Raw genomic sequence first — 19,063 nt, forward strand, 5'->3', positions numbered from 1 at the left:
AACCAGTAGTAGGCTTAACAAGATATTTTTAATGGAATGTGTTATACTTATGTTACATCACTCTATATTAATTTTACATTAAAATATATCGAGTGTAGAACCTACCTCTATATATATATATATATATATATATATATATATATATATATATATATATATATATATATATATATATATATATATATATATGAGAGATTTACATAGAGAACCTACATGTATGATCCACATTCTTTATATTTTGATGCAGAATTAATCTAAGATAATATAATTCATTTCCCATTCCCAATTCCTCTTATTTTGTATGTGCCCTCCCCATTCTCTCCTACCAACATTTTCCATCTTTCACAGACCACCTAAGAACCAAACTCCTTTGATCATATCTCCTCACTGAGGAATCACGGAGACTTGACACACTCTCACGGCTAGTGGTGGGCTCGTGCAGCATGCGTGTGCAACACCGTCGACATGATGATGCAGTTTTTCGAAGGGAATTCGTTGGTCTAAGTCTTCAAGGATGCGTATGGATCGTGGCTCCTTCAGCATACCGGAGAGGTGGCGCTCGAGTACTCGGCTCGACTCGACATAGTATTTTTATCGATCGAGCTCGAGCTCAAGTGAGGGTGTTTATCTATTGAGTCAAACTCGGATAAGGATTTTTAAGCCCGACTAGTCGAGCTCGATCGGCTCGTTTAGAGGACCTCTTCCACGGCATGAAGATTATCGAATGGACGAACGCTATAAAGAGATACCGAGATAGCCGGGGATTGTCAGAAAAATAATACTTCCACGCCCCCGCCTCTTAAACGACAGTCGACCAGGATGAAAGTGTACGGTGCTCCATCTCCTCTAGCTCCTCCGGGCCCCATAAGCCCACAGAGCTCCCATGCGTACGACCTCGCGAAGACCGCTTTGGTCTTCGGACTGATCATCATGATTGTGTTCCTTAAGAAGCTGGCGAATTACTTCATGCATAAGCATAACCAACACACCGGTGTGGAACCTGCTGGTCCAGCAAATGTTCACCCGCAACGTCTACGTCCGGCGGGCCCCGAAGGAATCGATCTGGAGCTTTCGGTCGTCTTGCCCGCATGCAACTGACCGGCAAAGCAACCGTCTGCGCCGGCTACTTTACTTCCTTTCTCCTATCGTCTGATTAGTCTGAATGTATGAATAATGTGTTTCGTCGTGAAGCTGTTCTGTTCAGCCCGTTCCGATCCTCCAGTGTTGTTTCTTTCTTTCTTTTTTCTTTTTCTTTTTTTTTCTTTTTTTTTTTGTAATGAATAGTAAGTGCGTCTATATCACTATCCATATATGGTGTTTAATTTACTGTGTTTTCCTGGTATTCTTTGTTTTTTTGAATGAATGTGCCATGGGCGGCCACCTTCAGCCCCCACTATTTTTTTTAATCCCCGGTAAAAGTCCTCCAGATAGTATTGTTTGCCCACCCTCTGCCACTCCCATCACGCGAGTCTCTGTATTTTTCTTGTTTTACAGTTACTGTTTCAAACATTTAGGTTAAAAGAAGGAAGACGACGACGACTTCTGAAGTCTTAGTTTTTTTACTAAAACGATGCGTTTTGATTATATATGTCAAACGAATTGTTACACGCGTATATTTCGGTTTAATGCCGACATCACTTGAATCCACGTAAATAACCCAAAACGTGGCCTGGAAATGGTTTTTGTATAGTATTTAAATAATGCAGATGTCTTAAAAAAAAAAGAGCGTAACATGAGATTCAATAGCTCACATGTGGTCGACATTTAATCCAGTTCTCTACAAGTCAATCACAATAGAAAATATGGTATTTATATATCTTTTTGCATTTTGAAAAAAATAATAGATATATAATTAGAGAGTCAACTTCAGTGGATGCCAAAGAAGTTCGCAAAATTCCCATTGTAATTGCCATTTAGATTTAGTAAGTATATAGATAAGCATAACATGTATCAAAGAGAACAAACTGCTACCTTTAGTTTTTTCTCCAAAAATAAAAGACTGAAACACTATGAAATGGTAATATCAAAATAGAGAGCTAACAACGGATAAGATAATGAACATCTTATTGGAGATAATTTTAAAAACGACGATTATCTGTATAAATAGAATCTTACATCTTCTACAAAACTATGTTCCAACAAGCAAAATATTAATTAAGCATTGCTTCATCCAACACCTACCCTACAAAATTATTGTAGAAGAAGGAAAATAAAGTTTACTTCTAAGAACCTCCAAAGCTCGATTTAAATTTTAATAGATGACTTCATAAAATAAACAATAATAATAAAAACCCTCAAGAAGGGAAATCATCATTAAGTCATGCTCTCAATTGTTGACACTTTCAGTGGGATACTTGTGCGAGAAAATCATCAATATTGATAACATCATTACACTTTCCAATTTCCAAGCCAAGCTTCTCTGTTGGGTGTCATTAAACAACCACACCATTCAATCAATGTGAAAGTTTTATCCTCCAAATCTAGATCTTGATGTGGAAGAAATCAAGGTCAAAGTGATGTAAACGTACATAACCATCTTCGCCTCCGCTTGAGAAACTATAAGTTGAAAAATATCAAATAGGTAAGAGCTACAAAATTTAAATTTAAATTCAAGACATCATGTCATTTAAACGAAACAAATTTCCTCCAAATTTGTAGGACAATTTTGGTCAATCAGATTACAAAAGCATTTAAAGTGAAGGCTAATAGAACTACCACTAATAGGAGAAATAGAATGTGCCTTGATTTAAACTGAACAATTGAATACGACTGGTTTCAACAAATGATTACAGAAAAGCAGCAAAAATACGAAATTAGCATAAGCCAATTATAGATTGATGCATGCAATTCCATTTCTATGGGAAACTTGAAAATATTGGTTTAACTCCTATTCCTTCACTAGAGATCCTAAACGACCATTACACAATACTCTCTCTACCTTTAAAGATACCAATACTACCAAGAAAACAGTTATTACTACTTCAAAAAAGTCTCAACCAGCATAAGTTACACCCCAATTTAAGACAGACACATATTTATGCAAATAACCTAAAGACTCATAGACCTTATACATATACCAGAACACCTATATAAACATAACCTATCGCTATTATCATAAGTTTCCACCCAAATATCCCTGCATGTTATACATATTAAGGTAAAGTACAATTGTGCTCCTTCAACATTAGATAATGTTTCAATTTGGTCAAATCTTCCAATTGCGCCAATGTCACCCTTCAAATTTAAGCATTTCTGTCTAATTCCATTTAAACTCATCTCACTCAAGTAGACGCGTGCAAGTTATATAAATTAATGGTACGTTGTAAGGAGATGTATGCTTTTGTAGCATGTAATCCTTCTTAGTGTTTATAGAGCTCAGAGCTTATGTTTGTGGCAGATTTTGACGAGTTAATATTTTAGGTATTTTTAATTGATTATTTATGAAAAAAATTACTCAGGTTTTCGATAATAAATGGTTTAGAGTATGGGGGCAAGACAAGGAGCCTTTAGTCAACACTAAATTAGAAAACTTAATTTGCTACAAAAGAAATAAAAAAATATACCTTTTTCCATCGGGGTTGAATGCTAGAGCATTTATCGGTCCAAAATGCCCTTTCACACCTCCAATTTCTTCTTGAAGAATCTATGCATATGAAAATGAGAGTACATCATATACTGACGAGACTAAACAGCCACGATTCTACCCTCTCAAAGAATTTAACCTCAAATTTTCCAGAACGATGATCAGTAGTCGTGACATTAGATGCATCTTGACCACCTCCAAGCACCACCTAAGAAAGCATAAAGCATTGAAATGGATTAGATGATGTAAAATGATGTAAATGCATAAATAAGAAATATAAACCAATCAAACCACATATGGCCTGAAATTGTATAAGAACCTATCACTGCCAGAAACATTTTGTAACACTCATAGTAATGTGCCTCCCCTCATCACAAAAAAAAAAGGGGGGGCGCAAAAGTACACCTTTTGTATGTGAGTGTGTTCAACCTTGACAACAACCTAGACTAGGTTGATGATTCTTCAATCCCTACACAACAAATGACAAAGAGCCTTCACCTCAGAGTACCACAAAATCATATCCATCTGCATAGTTAAAGGTTTTTAACCCAAAGTCAATAAACTCAAAACCTCATAAGAGAGAACCTTTAGAGCTATCTTAAAGAACCACGAAACTATTTCAATCCTCAACGTAACATGATTTAACCTAAGTTGAGAGTTCAAAATTCCTAAAATTAAATTTATGTTCGTCACCGACAACATAAAAAGCACTAAATTCCCCATTGAAATACTAACTAATGAAAGGCCCAACCATAGTCCAAACCCTTAAAATAACTTGAACACTCAAGCCTAAACAATTTGGGCATATAAATTTTGAATGGAAGTTGTCACGGTTGCTTGGTGGTTTAAGTTGACTTCAAGCTATAATGTTGTAATAACCCTGCTACCAATCCCACATACTCGTGGTCTACTGTTGAAGGACTTGCATATAACATCAAACTAGAGTAGCTGAACGACAAGAAACTTTATAACAATCCTTATACCATTGATAGGTAAACACAAGCATGTTCTCATATAGGATCGAATCAAATGACTTCACCACCCAACTCTTTTTTGTGTGGGCAAGAAATGTCATTTGGTCCAAAGATCATTGATGACTTCCACCCCTACCAATCATGAAGGTTTCATCCAGTCCCAAGTCATCAACAATCGGCCGAAGACTTTACCAGAAAGCTAAGGACTTTCATAACCCACCATCAAAAACCACCCAAATGCTTTATCCAAGTTGCAATTTCATTCAAAACTTTCAAATTCCAGCCCAATCAAATCACATTCAAAATGAGTGCTACTTCATATTTCCTCTTCTTAATCAAAATAATCCTTAACTGTACAATTTGCTTTGCCAACAAAATTTACCCACTCACAAACACAAGTATGGTATGGGAAAAGAAAATCTGTAGATTATATAATACTATTCAAATCTGAATTTCAAATTACAAAACTTAAGCATACAGTTAACAGTCCATGTAAAAATAAAATATAAAAGCAAGGAACATAAGAAGTGATGGGGGCATTAATGCAGTAAAATAAAGTGCTTTACTAAGAATCTAAGATTCTAGTCATGAAAAAATGAGTGATAAAGAGATACATTCATTGTTCCCCAATCAGCAAACCATACTAAAGTTCACATTTATTGAAGGATTAATACAATGACCCCCATGCCCAAGTGAAATATTGACACTTTATACTCATATCACAATTCAACCTAATATTCACGCAGGTTTCTAAGGAGTACGCTAACATATGTCACCAATGTTTATATGACTAACATTAAGGTGTTCCATCAAATGAATCCTTAATAATTTCTCTAAGCATTTCATCATTTCAGCCTAGATCTTACATCCTCAACTACATTTTTAGTAAAATAGCAAGTTCTTGGATTGAAGTAGCAACAGAATTGATTTGGATTTCTAAGAAAATTTTGTGAGGTAAGCAAGCAATATCAATGATTCAAATGACACTGCTATTTGACTTCACGAATGCATAACAACATTAAATACAACTTCCTCTATCCTATTCAGTCCTCTCAAAAGCCGACTTTACAAAGATATAAAGCATTTCACATACAAGAAAAACTTCTTAATTACCCATTCTTTTTCATTTTATTTGGCTTTAATTCCAAAAATGAGGATAATACGGTAAAACCTTAAACCTTAAACTAGTGGACAAACAACTTCTGAATCCCAGAGATGATTATGAGATTAACGAAATAGGACTGGGGGAGTATAGATAAGGATTATGTTCTCCTATTTGATTGGTTTTCAACCAATATCTCTCCTGTAATTTAGTAATACTTTACAATATTTCATGCCAAATCTTATGATTCCACGTTTATGCTATTCATTGTCTATGTACACTTACCATACATAAAAACATGCAATCAAAACATACTAGATAGGGCAAGTTCTGTTACAAAACTTGGTAGAGCTCCAAATGTGCTCAAATATATATAAAAATATGTTAAGACATTATTTTAAACAAGTTCACCCCAATATGTAAACTATTGAATTTTAAGAACCCAGGTGTTTGAAAAGCAAAAGAAGACAAAAAGATTCATCACTTTTCACAGTATATCTGGCGGAAGATATCAACTAGGACTAGGCTTAGTTGCAAATAGAACAAAGGCCTTTTCAAAACCTAAATCAGAAAACATAACACTTTCAATACAATGCTGAACCTCGCCAGGGCCATCATATTTCAATAAAGGTCATACAATGTAGTCATAATGCATAGATGCATGATAGTAATATCATGAGTGCAAAACTTTGCATTTTAAAAAGCATTACATACATGATCAAGAAGTGGAGAAATCGCAACTGCGTTGACTGGGCGTTCGGTTACATACGTCTTGATAAGTGTCAATGTTCTTATGTCCCAAAGCTAAATATCCGCAAGAAAACAAATAAGAAACAGGTAGAAAGACAGATAAACCACAAGTCATGAAGAAGAATTTAAAATATATGTAAAAAATAAAACAAAAAGAATGGAATAAATAGATTGTGAGATCAGTACCTTAGCAGATTTATCAAGCGAACCAGTGAGGAAATGAGAACCATCTACAGATTTTGTAAGTGCCGTAATTGTTTTTTTGTGGCCAGATTCCTTGTCTGACTCTTTAAGCAGTTTTCCCGTCTGCACGTTTGATTAAAAGAAAAAAAAAAGAGCACAGCCAATATAAAAATGTTAATCAGTCAATCAATAAACTTCAGAGAAGAATGATGGCCAAAATGGAGTCCCTGAAGAGTAACGAGCAAACTAAAACTTAAGTTGCGCTTTGAAGAAACCCAACAAGAACCCAAAGAATAGCAGAGTCACAAATAGGGAAATGCTAACTGTAACCAAAGCACCACCAAAACGATTTCTTTGAAGATAACTAGGCAACCATCAAATTCATACAGTCACTTACCTCAAAATCCCATATACGAACCACAGCATCTTCTCCAGCACTTATGATGGTCGTATTCAGAGGACCCCAAACAGCTCTATTAATTCTTCCTTGAGGGCCCTTGATGGTAAGAACAGATTCCCAGTCTCTGCAGTGCAACATGAATGATTGATGATTTTAAGTTGGCGTAATGCTCATTTGAGATATTAAAGCTTCTAAAGATCTTACGATACAGAAACACATACCAGTCCTCTAAGATCTTCATTCAAAGCAATGCAGCTAAAGAGTCAAGGAACCCAAGATTGCAAGACCAAACTTTTATAGTATAAAAATGCAAGGGTACTGATAACACAATTGCAGGGAACCAAAAAAAAAAGATTCTCCAATTTGTTTGATATAAGGGCCAGTTCTTTTTTTTTTTTGATGAATAATTCAGACCAAACTTTGATATAAGGGCAAGTTCTGAAACCTAAAACAAGTGAATGCAAAGGAACAAATTAAGCAATCAGGGCATATCACTGCAACTTATTCAGCTAAGCAATGAGCAATGACAAGGTTGCCGGCTCATCTGGGCCCTCCTGACTGACGTCCAGCGGATAAAGTAGTACTATGAGTACTGCTATGGTTACATCTAGGTAGGGAGTTCCAGCTTCCGGTTATGCCCTAACCTTTTTGGTCAGGGTAAAAAAATAATGACAAAACTAGGTGTTGTTGGTAAAGAATTCCAAAAAATACTACAACGTCTAGGAAAATCAAAGTAACGGTTAATCTACGACTTACCACATGTAATTCTCCTAAACTAGACTCTAATATCCTACATCTCAAGAACCATCCATGAACCACTCACATATATTCCTCAATAAATTACATCAGCTATACAACTATCAGCCATTTGATGCACAAAACATATGCCAAAAACATGAATTTTGTTGGTAAAAGAAATTGACATTGACTCGACAAACCAACTACAATTAGCCCCTTCGAGCATACCTACACTTTTGGATCACACCAATATTTAGCTACATTTTCAAACTCCTCACGATCTTCCATGGATGCAGGCTCTACCAACGCAATGAGACTTTGAGATGTCTCACCTGGCTGGATGTTCAACAAACGCTTTAGTTCATATTTATGCTCCTTCCTTCTCGTTCCCAACCCCTGGATGACTCTTTTTGACCACTTCTGGCGGCAAGCTAATATCAAAATATAACTTTCTCTACAATCCAAGAACCAAAACAATGTTAGTACTACATGATCTGCATGAAATACCTTAAATATATTTATAAAAATATTACTTACCCGCACGATTTCCCACATAGGATCCATCTTCTCATCGGGTACTGCCCTCCAGTTTGGGTAACCCATGGGGCAAAGACCCCATATTTTAACAAGTAAAGCACCAAAGCGGGCTAACTTCTCACTACCCACTCTTATTGCATGACCATTATTATTCAATTGAATAACCACTTGCAGCCCATCACGCAACCCCCATGTCTCCAGGTGAGGGCATGCTAATCGTCTAGCGAAATCCATTTTCATCTATAATTAAAAAAAAAAAAAAAAAAAAAACCTATCAAATGGTTATAATGTGTAAAATATAATTAAAACAAACTGTAATTAGCATACCTCTAGTGAGATTGTCTCCCGGTTGATAGCGATGTGGCGGTGCCTGTGCTGTAGGGGTAGACTCTGCCTCAAGCCCATTGGTGGAGGCGGGATGTATCTGCACATCATCATCTAAGTCATGTAGGTGGCCAAAAGGAGGTACATCCTACGAAATGAAAGCTCTTGTACGTGGATCTTACGTCTCCTCGTCCTCTATGGCTACTGCGGACATGTCCGGTACATATACTGATTCAGTTGTCTTACGTTTATAAATCATTGGCGTCATTTATACCTGCCTAATTAAAAAAACTTCAATCCCTGTAAACCCAGCCTGCAAAATATTTTCACAGAAAAATGTTATTGGACAACTAATTCTGAAATTGATGACAAAGAAAATGCACCGCCAAGCTACACTATCTAAAAGACCAGGAAGATCTCTATAGACAATAAAATCATGTATATACAACTAATTCTGACAAACATCCCTAGAGATTTTCACAACTCCAGAATTAGTGTTAATCTTGTCTAACAAATATAACAAATTCTACCAGGAAACAAACTCTTAAAAAATACAAGAGACCTAACAAGAAAGAAATTGCACTGAATACAAAAGCCAACTAAAGTACCTTTGAAATAAGGCTTCCAAAAGGACCACATCAACTGCCAAATAAAAACGACAACTAAGAGTCACAAAATTTCCAACCTCTGAGTCATTGTTCTCCAGGTTATTTTAACAAGCAGCTTCTTCCCGATGTTATGAGAAGTGAAGAAAATGAAATAGTACAATCTCTATCTCTGCTGAAGATTCAGCAGTTATTCTTTTGGTGGGTATCCCGTCAAGAACTAACCCCAACTTCTTCTAAACCAATCCATGTTCTGTTCAGATTCTTTTGAAATAATATATAAACTTTACATGAGCCCATTATTTGGAAACTTTACATAGCTTAACTACATTAGACAAAAACAAGCATATTCTGATTTAATATGATGTAAGATACATCCCATTACAGAATTCTCTAACACATTCTGATTTAAAACATATTTATTGAAAAAAACAAAGGATTAACAGATACCTCAACATATTCTGAATAAAAATGCTGAAAAGTAAAATAAAGCATGTAATAAAGCAGGTGATAAAGAGGCAGCTTAATAGAATAAGACAACTAACACAGAGCATTTTATCAGAGGAAGCAACCTCTGATAATATGATTGGAAATAACTATAAATAACCATATTCCAAACGCAGTGATACAGTGACACAGGAAAATCAAAGTACCTTGTAATCTTGGCAGGCACACGTCCTTGCCCTCATAGGGGATTCATACGCTGCCATCCTTTTTTTTTTTGTGGTAAATTGAAATACTCAGGAAGTTAACTAATACTTACAGATTCATTCAATGTACTCATAAATAATTCAATCATAAACAACAAATCACGGATAATGTCAATTTTTTTTTTCTCGCTTTCCAATATTTGAGAAAAAGACGGAAAAAAATTTTGAATCTTACAATTCTAGAGGTTTGAGGGGTCAGAATCCTAATATTATTTCTCTCTTTGTCTTCTCTGCTACTAATCCAAGCAAAAACAAAGCAGTGTATCGGAGGATGAGAGTGGAAGCGATCGAGAGAGAGAGAGAGAGGGGATAACATACGGATGGGTTCGAGAGAGGACATCGAGCTGGCGAAGTGGGCTGGAGTCGGCGGCGTCGCGAAGAGGTAAGGCGACGCCGGCGGTGAGATGAGTGCAGCGCTGCGTCCCGGAGGAGAGAGAGAGATGAGGGCAAAAAGAGAGATATATATGCCTGTTCCCGGGTTTTACGCGCGTGTCAGTTAGTAAAGGAAAACTGGCTAACTAGAATATCAAGCGGGTAAGGAAAATTAGTATTGGGCGGGAATTTTATTTTCGCAAAAATTTTCTGGCATATGCTTAAATGGCCGGAATTTTAATTTATATGCCATTAAATTATAATATTTTGGCACATATTTAAACGCCAAAAAAAAAAAATTACAATTTTCCTGATGCATAAAATTATGTATCAAGAAAGTTGAACATTCCTGGCACATTGTAAAATGCCAAGAATTTTTTTTTTTTGTTTCTTGACATTTTCCAACAATGTGCCACAATAAAAAAATATGAACCTGACATGTCTAAGAAAAAAATACCAAGAAGGGCCTTTTTTTTTTTTTTTTTAATTTTTTAGTAAATACTCATTTTACAAATCAAACGAACCCTTGGCCTCGTTTGGTTTGCGGAATATCTATTCCATTAGAAAAAGGAATAACTATTCATGGGAATAGATGAAGGTGGAATGGAATAACTATTCCTATTCTTTTGTTTGGTTGTAACGGTGGAATAGAACATTGCATATGTATTCTTTTGTTTGGTACAGTGCAATACATTGGTGAATGGAATCATATTATAATCAAATTTTCTAAAACACCCTTATAATACAAATATAATTTATATTCTTAAGGACATTTTTTTTTTCTTTATTTAAGAAACATAAACAATCATACTATGACCTTTTTTTGTTTTTTTTTTTTTTTTTTTAATTTCATAGAGTTCATGGCTTCTTTTTTTTTTTTTTTTTTTTTCATATACAATTACGCTACAAAATGATTTATAAGGGGGGAAAAAAAAAAAAAACACACACACACACACACACACACACACACACACACAGACATAATCATCATATCACCATCATAAAAAAATAAAAAAAAATAAAAAAAAATAAAATAGATCATCTGCAAAGCGCTTTTTATTTTATTCTTTTTTATTTGTTTTCCAGCAACAAACATTCATTTTTTGCTTACAAAGTAAAATGATTTATAAGAAAAAAAAAATAATCATCATAAAAAAAATAAATCATCTACAAAGCCCTTTTTATTTTATTATTTTTTATTTATTTTTCAGCAACAAACATTCGTTCTTTGCTTACAAAGTTTTTCTCAAACCTCCACAAGACAATCGAAGTCCCCCCAATATTAAGAGGTACTCGTTTTGCTACATCTAAGTGCATTCTGTAGTCTAAATCATAGGAGGAGGAAAAAAAAAAAAAAAAGAAAAAAAAAAAAGAAAAAAGAAAAGAAAGACTACCCCACAACAAATTAAGTTGGTTGAGAAACAGAGAGAGGAGGATGAGAATATAATTGCAGAGATGGAGAGAGATACTGATGGTGCATTTGAGTGATGAATTTTTGAAATCAGAATTAAATTCTTATTCTGTTTGCGAATTTTGAGATTTGACTTTTTAGAAAAAAAAAAAAAAATTGAATAAAATATGATTTGTTTATAAAAAATTGAATAAAATATAATTTGTTTTTTTAAAAAGTTGAATAAAATATGATTTATTTTTGAAAAAAGTAGAATCAGAAATATTTTATTGTCAAAATTTCGTATCCAAACACACCATGAGTTGAGAAACAGAGAGAGAGGGATAAGAGACTTGGGTGTTGAGAGGGTTGGGATTTTTGGGCAAAAGACGAATTTTATTTATTCCCACAGGAAAGGAATAGGTATTCCACTCCTTTTTGAGTGGAATACCTATTCCTCTTCGTAAGGGAATAGCTATTCCGTGGGAATAACTATTCCCTTAAATAATATACAACCAAACAAAGGAATAGCTATTCCGTAGGAATAGTTATTCCTTTCCATGGGTCTAATCCGCAAACCAAACGAGGCCTTAATGTTTTGAATATAAATTACCGCCAGAATAAGAAATGTTGAACACAACTGAAGCAAACTACGGTACTGGGTACTACCTAATTGTATATATATAACAATGTCAACAAACAACACAAATCCCACGATTTAAGCAAGCAAGCTCCAAACTCACCATTATTTTAATAGGAAAAATTGAAAAAAAACCATATATATATATATATATATATATATATATATATATCAATCATGTGTCCTTCTCTAAGACAAATCCATGGTCCTATCGCCTGTAACACAACAAAAAAAAAATGAAGAAGAAGTTAATTTTAACAATCTTACATTATTTATACAAGTTCTATATACTTGGTAAAAATGTCAAGTAATGTTTAATAATACACAATTTAATGTGCCTAAATCATTAAATAGGAAATTATAAATTACCTTAAGTCTTCATGCCTCCAACAAAATAATATTGTACAAGATCTTCAACAAAATAACATTGTCCAACATTGTCCTCAAACCAAAATATATAATTATATTTAACAAGATCTTCAACACTTAAAAAATAAAAAATAATAATAACACTAACAATTAATTTGCTTCTGGTGCTGGCAAAGTTATCTCAATCTCATCATGATCCTCCTAACATAAAAATAAAGGAGTAATTAGTACTATATAAAAGCAAAATTAAATTAAAAAACACAATTACGAAAGAAAAAAGAAAAGAAAAGAAAGAACAAACTCACCGCAGACTTCTTTTGAAGCTCATGCATTGATCTAACCCAATCTGCCCCACATAACAACTTTTGAACTGTCTCAGTTGATAATGAAGCCCTGTAGGGATCTATAACCCTTCTTCCAGCACTAAAAGTAAACTCCGAAGTTACAGTAGTAAACGGTGTTGACAAAATACATTTGGCAAATTTAGACAAAATACGATACTTAAGGGTATTTGCTTTCCATCAGTCCAAGGCACTAAAAAATTCGAAACTCTTATCAAGTTTATATATACCCTCCTCAAGATATATTTCTAATTCTGATTTAACAGGTTGATGCACCGTTTCAAAACTTCTGATGAATGACATATAAATTTGCAGACCACCACCCTGATCAACTGCGCTGAATGGACAATTACTTGAAGAGCATTCTTGAGCATTGCTTACAAGATTTTGTTCCTCAACATATGCATCATACATCTGATTCAAAAAAATTTGGACATTTTCAATATTCTTCATAGTTTCAGCCTCTTTATAGATTTTAGAAAAGCAAAATTGTATAAACACCATCTTAAACCTTGGGTCCAAAATTGCAGCAATTGTCATCAACAAATTGCACTCATCCCAATATTTATCAAACTTGGCTTTCATTTTTTGTACCATGGATTGCATGTAATAATTTTGATCATCACATTTCTGGGTTAGGACTTCTTTCATTCGCCAAAATTCAGGAAGGAATAAATTTGCTGTTGGATAATCACTCTCAGATATAATCTTGGTTACTTGGTTGAAGATCCCCAAAAGTTCACACACAGATTCAACTTTAGCCCAATCCTCATCCGATGGCACCCAAGTAAATTGTTGATCTTTGTATCCATAATAGGAAAATACCACCCTAAACTCATAAGCAGCTGCTAACATCAAATATGTGCTATTCCAAAGAGTAGGTATATCCAAAAACAGCTTATTTGAAGACAATTGCAAGTCATTTGCAATTTTACTAAATTGCATTAACCTTCCCTTCGATTTTACCAAGTATTTAATGCCGTCCCTCACACAATCAACAATCTCTCCAATCTCACCAAGACCATCCTGAACCATCAAATTAGTTATGTGCGCACAACAGCGCACATGAAGAATACTCCACCCACAAGCACTAAAGTGCATCAATGCTACATCGTTTGCCTCTGCATTGTCCACGGTGATTGAATGAATTTTATTCTCTATATCCCAATCTTTAAAACATTTATGAAGGGCATCAACAATAAGAAGTCCGGAGTGTGGAGTTGGAATATTGTAAAAGTTTAACACACGCCTATTTAAATGCCATTCAGAATCTATGAAATGACATGTCACAACCATATACGAATCTTTTTGACAAGAAGTCCACATGTCAATTGTGATGTAAACTTTGGGAACCGAATTCAATAAAGCTTCCAAATTCTTCTTTTCTAATTCGTAGGTGGCAAAGCAAAGACTCTTAGCATTAGCCCGAGAAATTTCTTGCCAATGCGGTGTGCAAGCCTTCATAAACTTATTAAACAGTACATCCTCCACAATTCTAAGAGGATACTCATGATAGAGGATCATGTGAGATAAAAGTTTTCTCACTGTACTTTCATCAAACTGAAATTTTTTTAATATGGTGCTCACACCACCAAACTCATTACCATAAACCGACAAAACCTTATGCTTCTTTTTTGAGCTGATGTATTCCAAACACGTCTCCAAGTGTCTACTCAAAGCAGTTGTAGAGCTTGATTTTGATTTGGTGAAATTCTTACTACAACGTTTGCATTGATTCATTTTTACACCTCCCACCTCAACTTCTGAAAAATGATTCCACACAGTAGAGGTCTTCCTCCTCGGCTTTCTCTCATGCACATTCTTTTGCGCGTATCCTTCATTTGGATCCTCATTAGTAAAAGTAGCCACAGTATCTTGAACCAGCTCAATATTTGTTTCAACAGTAGAACCAGGACTAATTTCAAAAGAATCCTCATTCTCATACTCTTCAAGCGAATCAAGTTTGAGTACTATATCCTCCAGATCATTATTAAGGTCTTTTCCAATGTCCTGGTCCAATCCCTCACCCTCAAACTCGGATCTACCATTAATACCCAAAAGAACAATAAGTAATGAAACCCATTTATCAACCAATATTCTCAAGAAGAATCATTTCTTATCTTAAAACCAAAGAAGAAGAAAAAGAAAACCCACCTAGCATTAGTTTCAATATCTGAACAGAATGCAAGGTTTGGTTGGGATTGAAGGGCAAGTGCTCCAGCTGAGACTGCAAGGGCCGCAGGAAGCTGCAGGGACAGGAATGGGTTTCTGAGTCTTGATCTGGAGTGGAAGACATGCGTGGTGACCAGTGCTTTTGGAGTTTCAAGATTCTGGAAACGTGAGCTTCGGATATTGGAGTAAGCGAAGCCATTTAAGCAGGAACGTAGACGAGAATAGCAGGACGAGAAAACCAGGACGAAAAAACCAGGAGCTGGAAAATACAACACGGAATGAAACCAACTTGATTTTAAATGCAAGTAAAAGGCCAGATGTGCAACACTATGTCTTAGATTTAACTTAAGTTTAATTGAACAAGTTAAGTTATGAACAATTAATGCTCCTTACACTCAGGGAAAAGGTAAGCCTTGCTTAGTGCTGGACGTTCATAAGGAGCCACCTGGAAGTAAAAGAAAGAAGAAATTAGCAGAAGTCCCATATAAGTTTACTCGAGCTAATAAAACCACACCAACTGCAGTAGTTGTAAAACAGTTTCGAAAATTAAGCAAGTAGCATAAAATTGAAGGTTGTTTTGCCAATGCCTTCAAATTTTGAATATATTTAAGTGGTTAAAATTGAATTCATGTACTTAAATCTAATTGGGGTCACGGGTGTATATCATTTTTTTTTTTGTTATCAGTAATAAATTTTCTAAAACAAAACATAAGGGGCTCCTACGTACTCATAAAGTATACATAGGAATAAACAAAATTGTTCACAAGCTAGAAGAAACTCAAACCCAGAACCCATGGAGTATACAGGCTACAACATGGAGTATATATACACACTACAACACCTGAGTCTTGCCTTTCCCTCGCCGAGAAGACACGCTTGCATCACCGTAGGCTCGTAGTTAATAGAGTTATTTAGGTTCAACACCTCTCTCCTGCCTTCGTTCTTTGGACGCACAAGCTTTACAATCGGAAGAAGGTCCTCTTCACGGGTGTATATCATCTTGAAGTTATATTGATCACATTATTTCTATAATTTCAAGTATGTTCAAACTATGCAACGACTTTCATTTTCCCTATCTATATAAGAAAATGCATTTTGAGCTCAAAATAAATTCGTAAATACAAATCACATGAGCATTTTTTTTTTCTCTGTTCTGCCCATTAATTGCACAAAATATACGCCACAATAACAACACTAACTACCTGAACTTTCTCAGTAGCATTAGATTTCCACACAATCGAAGCTTTCGCAAACTGAATTTAACATTAACCAGATAATTGACTATACAAAGGTATAAGAAAGTATACCGCCTCTTTGCAAATGATCGCCGGCTCGCGTGATTTAAGGACATGTTTGGCAAGTTCCCTAGCTGCATGTCCCTATTATGTCAACATGACTTAACAACGTCAAATTCAGCATGAAAAATAAATAATTTAGACAAAAATTATTACAGATAAACACATCTAATTTGAGTCTAATTTTTCACTTCTTCGATTACCAAAAGAGAATGGAGATCCAAGGTATCATACTTACTTCGCTTCATTTTCGGCCAAAACAAGCTTAAATTTAATTAAATCCATCATTATAAGAAATATTTCACTGCTAAAAACAACAACATAAAAAGCATATCGTTGACTGAAAACGCTAAGAAAAACAAAATAAAATCGGAGAAAAAATGACATTTAGATCTGTGTGAAGTATAAACCAAGCGAGAACCAAATTACAGGGTACAGATCGATTATTCAAAATCCAAAACCACAAGCTCAAGAACATAAACCAAAATATCATCAGTGGTCCAATATTCCAATAAAACTTTGGAATTTGCCCCGGAAAACGGATAAAACGACAAGAAAAACTCTATGATCGTGAAAATGAAATTGACGAAGGAAAAGTACGAGAGCCGATGATCGAGAAACTCACGGCTGAGGCACCGCCACCGACGATCACGTGCTTGAAGCTCTTCTCCGCCATTGATAATTTGATACGATGACTGGAAAGCTTTTGGCCTTTGCTGTGGGCTCTGTGCTCTGTGACTTTATAAGTGTGTTCGAGAGATAGAGAGGACTCTTGTTCTCGGTTCGAATTTTTTTTTGCCTGCCTCGAGCTCGACACTAGCCTTCACTTTGTGTTCGAACTCGGCTCGTCAGAGTGTGATTCATGTACGAGTTCGAACTCGAGCATTTTGACCGAGCTCGAACTCGAGAATTCTGACCGAGCTCAAATTCGAGTATTCGGTGTTGGAGTCGGATTATTTAATTTTAGATTTTTATTTTTATTTTTATTTTAAAAAAAAAAAAAAAACACATATTAAGCAAATTCCAAGAACACATATTGAGCACACACGAGAGGTTCGACAACAGTCCCTTCCCTCCCCAGTCACCCCTCGTTTTTCTATTTTTTTTTTTTTTGAAGTCCTTCCGGCCACTCGTTTCTGGCTGCCCAAGACCCGTCACTCACGCATTAATAAATTTATCCACCAATTGCAAGAACATCGAAGCCATTCGTTATTTTTAATCATAACCGTACAATCAAGTAGGCTTAACAAGATATTTTTAATGGAATGTGTTATACGTATGTTACATCACTCTATATTAATTTTACATTAAAATATATCGAGTGTAGAACCTCTATATATATATATATATATATATATATATATATATATATATGAGATTTACATAGAGGACCTACATGTATGATCCACATTCTTTATATTTTGATGCAGAATTAATCTAAGATAATATAATTCATTTCCCATTCCCAATTCCTCTTATTTTGTATGTGCCCTTCCCATTCTCTCCTACCAACATTTTCCATCTTTCACAAACCACCTAAGAACCAAACTCCTTTGACCATATCTCCTCACTGAGGAATCACGGAGACTTGACACACTCTCACGGCTAGTGGTGGGCTCGTGCAGCATGCGTGCGCAACACCGTCGACATGATGATGCAGTTTTTTGAAGGGAATTCGTTGGTCTAAGTCTTCAAGGATGTGTATGGATCGTGGCTCCTTCGGCATACCGGAGAGGTGCCGCTCGAGTACTCGGCTCGACTCGACATAGTATTTTTATCAATCGAGCTCGAGCTCGAGTTAAGGTGTTTATCTATTGAGCCAAACTTGGATAAGGATTTTTAAGCCCGACTAGTCGAGCTCGATCGGCTCGTTTAGAGGACCTCTTCCACGGCATGAAGATTATCGAATGGACGAACGCTATAAAGAGATACCGAGATAGCCGGGGATTGTCAGAAAAATAATACTTCCACGCCCCCGCCTCTACAACGACAGTCGACCAGGATGAAAGTGTTCGGTGCTCCATCTCCTCTAGCTCCTCCGGCCCCCATAAGCCCACAGAGCTCCCATGCGTACGACCTCGCGAAGACCGCTTTGGTCTTCGGACTGGTCATCATGATTGTGTTCCTTAAGAAGCTGGCGAATTACTTCATGCATAACCAAGACACCGGTGCGGAACCTGCTGGTCCAGGAAATGTTCACCCGCAACATCTACGTCCGGCGGACCCCGAGGGAATCGATCTGGAGCTTTCGGTCGTCTTGCCCGCATGCAACTGACCGGCAAAGTAACCGTCTACGCCGGCTCTGCGCCGGCTACTTTACTTCCTTCCTCCTATCGTCTGATTAGTCTGAATGTATGAATAATGTGTTTCGTCGTGAAGCTGTTCTGTTCAGCCCGTTCCGATCCTCCAGTGTTGTTTGTTTCTTTCTTTCTTTCTTCTTCTTCTTCTTCTTCTTCTTCTTTTTTTTTTGTAATGAATAGTAAGTGCGTCTATATCACTATCTATATATGGTGTTTAATTTACTGTGTTTTCCTGGTATTCTTTGTTTTTTGGAATGAATGTGCCTTGGGCAGTTGGG

At 35.7% G+C, this 19,063-nt stretch overlaps 3 protein-coding genes across 3 annotated transcripts; all 3 read right to left on the reverse strand.

The window, feature by feature from the left end:
- Positions 1-2,099: 2,099 nt before the first annotated feature.
- LOC133879213 (eukaryotic translation initiation factor 3 subunit I-like) lies at positions 2,100-8,018 on the reverse strand. The gene is made up of 7 exons (XM_062317743.1): positions 7,963-8,018; positions 6,990-7,116; positions 6,596-6,715; positions 6,374-6,463; positions 3,723-3,791; positions 3,564-3,643; positions 2,100-2,556 (listed from the first exon to the last, which is right to left on the reverse strand). The coding sequence occupies exons 1-7, from the start codon at positions 8,016-8,018 to the stop codon at positions 2,481-2,483; spliced, it is 618 nt and encodes a 205-aa protein (XP_062173727.1). The 3' UTR covers positions 2,100-2,480.
- On the reverse strand, positions 7,017-8,731 carry LOC133880382 (uncharacterized). The gene is made up of 4 exons (XM_062319336.1): positions 8,595-8,731; positions 8,268-8,507; positions 8,063-8,184; positions 7,017-7,116 (listed from the first exon to the last, which is right to left on the reverse strand). Exons 1-3 carry the CDS (start codon positions 8,703-8,705, stop codon positions 8,098-8,100), a joined length of 438 nt encoding a protein of 145 aa, XP_062175320.1. The 5' UTR covers positions 8,706-8,731; the 3' UTR covers positions 7,017-7,116; positions 8,063-8,097.
- Positions 8,732-12,682: 3,951 nt separating this feature from the next.
- Positions 12,683-17,451, reverse strand: LOC133880509 (zinc finger BED domain-containing protein RICESLEEPER 2-like). Its single transcript, XM_062319457.1, has 6 exons — positions 17,111-17,451; positions 16,498-16,569; positions 15,584-15,635; positions 15,173-15,449; positions 12,983-15,059; positions 12,683-12,878 (listed from the first exon to the last, which is right to left on the reverse strand). Exons 1-5 carry the CDS (start codon positions 17,159-17,161, stop codon positions 13,199-13,201), a joined length of 2,313 nt encoding a protein of 770 aa, XP_062175441.1. The 5' UTR covers positions 17,162-17,451; the 3' UTR covers positions 12,683-12,878; positions 12,983-13,198.
- Positions 17,452-19,063: the final 1,612 nt, after the last annotated feature.

The sequence above is a fragment of the Alnus glutinosa genome, chromosome 10 (assembly GCF_958979055.1).
Source record: "Alnus glutinosa chromosome 10, dhAlnGlut1.1, whole genome shotgun sequence".
In the NCBI taxonomy this organism is placed as follows: domain Eukaryota; kingdom Viridiplantae; phylum Streptophyta; class Magnoliopsida; order Fagales; family Betulaceae; genus Alnus; species Alnus glutinosa.

Bases quoted from the DNA above. Each gene is read 5' to 3' on its own strand.
- LOC133879213 (XM_062317743.1), bottom strand. From the start codon at position 8,018: ATGGAAGATCGTGAGGAGTTTGAAAATGTAGCTAAATATTGGTGTGAT. The intron at 7,117-7,962 runs GTAGGTATGCTC...GTTGCACTGCAG, and splicing joins TATTGGTGTGATCCAAAAGT to AGACTGGGAATCTGTTCTTA. The intron at 3,644-3,722 runs GTTAAATTCTTT...TCATATGCATAG, and splicing joins ATCGTTCTGGAAAATTTGAG to ATTCTTCAAGAAGAAATTGG.
- LOC133880382 (XM_062319336.1), bottom strand. From the start codon at position 8,705: ATGATGATGTGCAGATACATCCCGCCTCCACCAATGGGCTTGAGGCAG. The intron at 8,508-8,594 runs GTATGCTAATTA...TTTTAATTATAG, and splicing joins GGGAGACAATCTCACTAGAG to ATGAAAATGGATTTCGCTAG. The intron at 8,185-8,267 runs GTAAGTAATATT...CTTGGATTGTAG, and splicing joins CTATGTGGGAAATCGTGCGG to AGAAAGTTATATTTTGATAT.
- LOC133880509 (XM_062319457.1), bottom strand. From the start codon at position 17,161: ATGGCGGAGAAGAGCTTCAAGCACGTGATCGTCGGTGGCGGTGCCTCA. The intron at 16,570-17,110 runs GTGAGTTTCTCG...TTGACATAATAG, and splicing joins TCGGTGGCGGTGCCTCAGCC to GGACATGCAGCTAGGGAACT. The intron at 15,636-16,497 runs GTATACTTTCTT...TTTTACTTCCAG, and splicing joins CGATCATTTGCAAAGAGGCG to GTGGCTCCTTATGAACGTCC.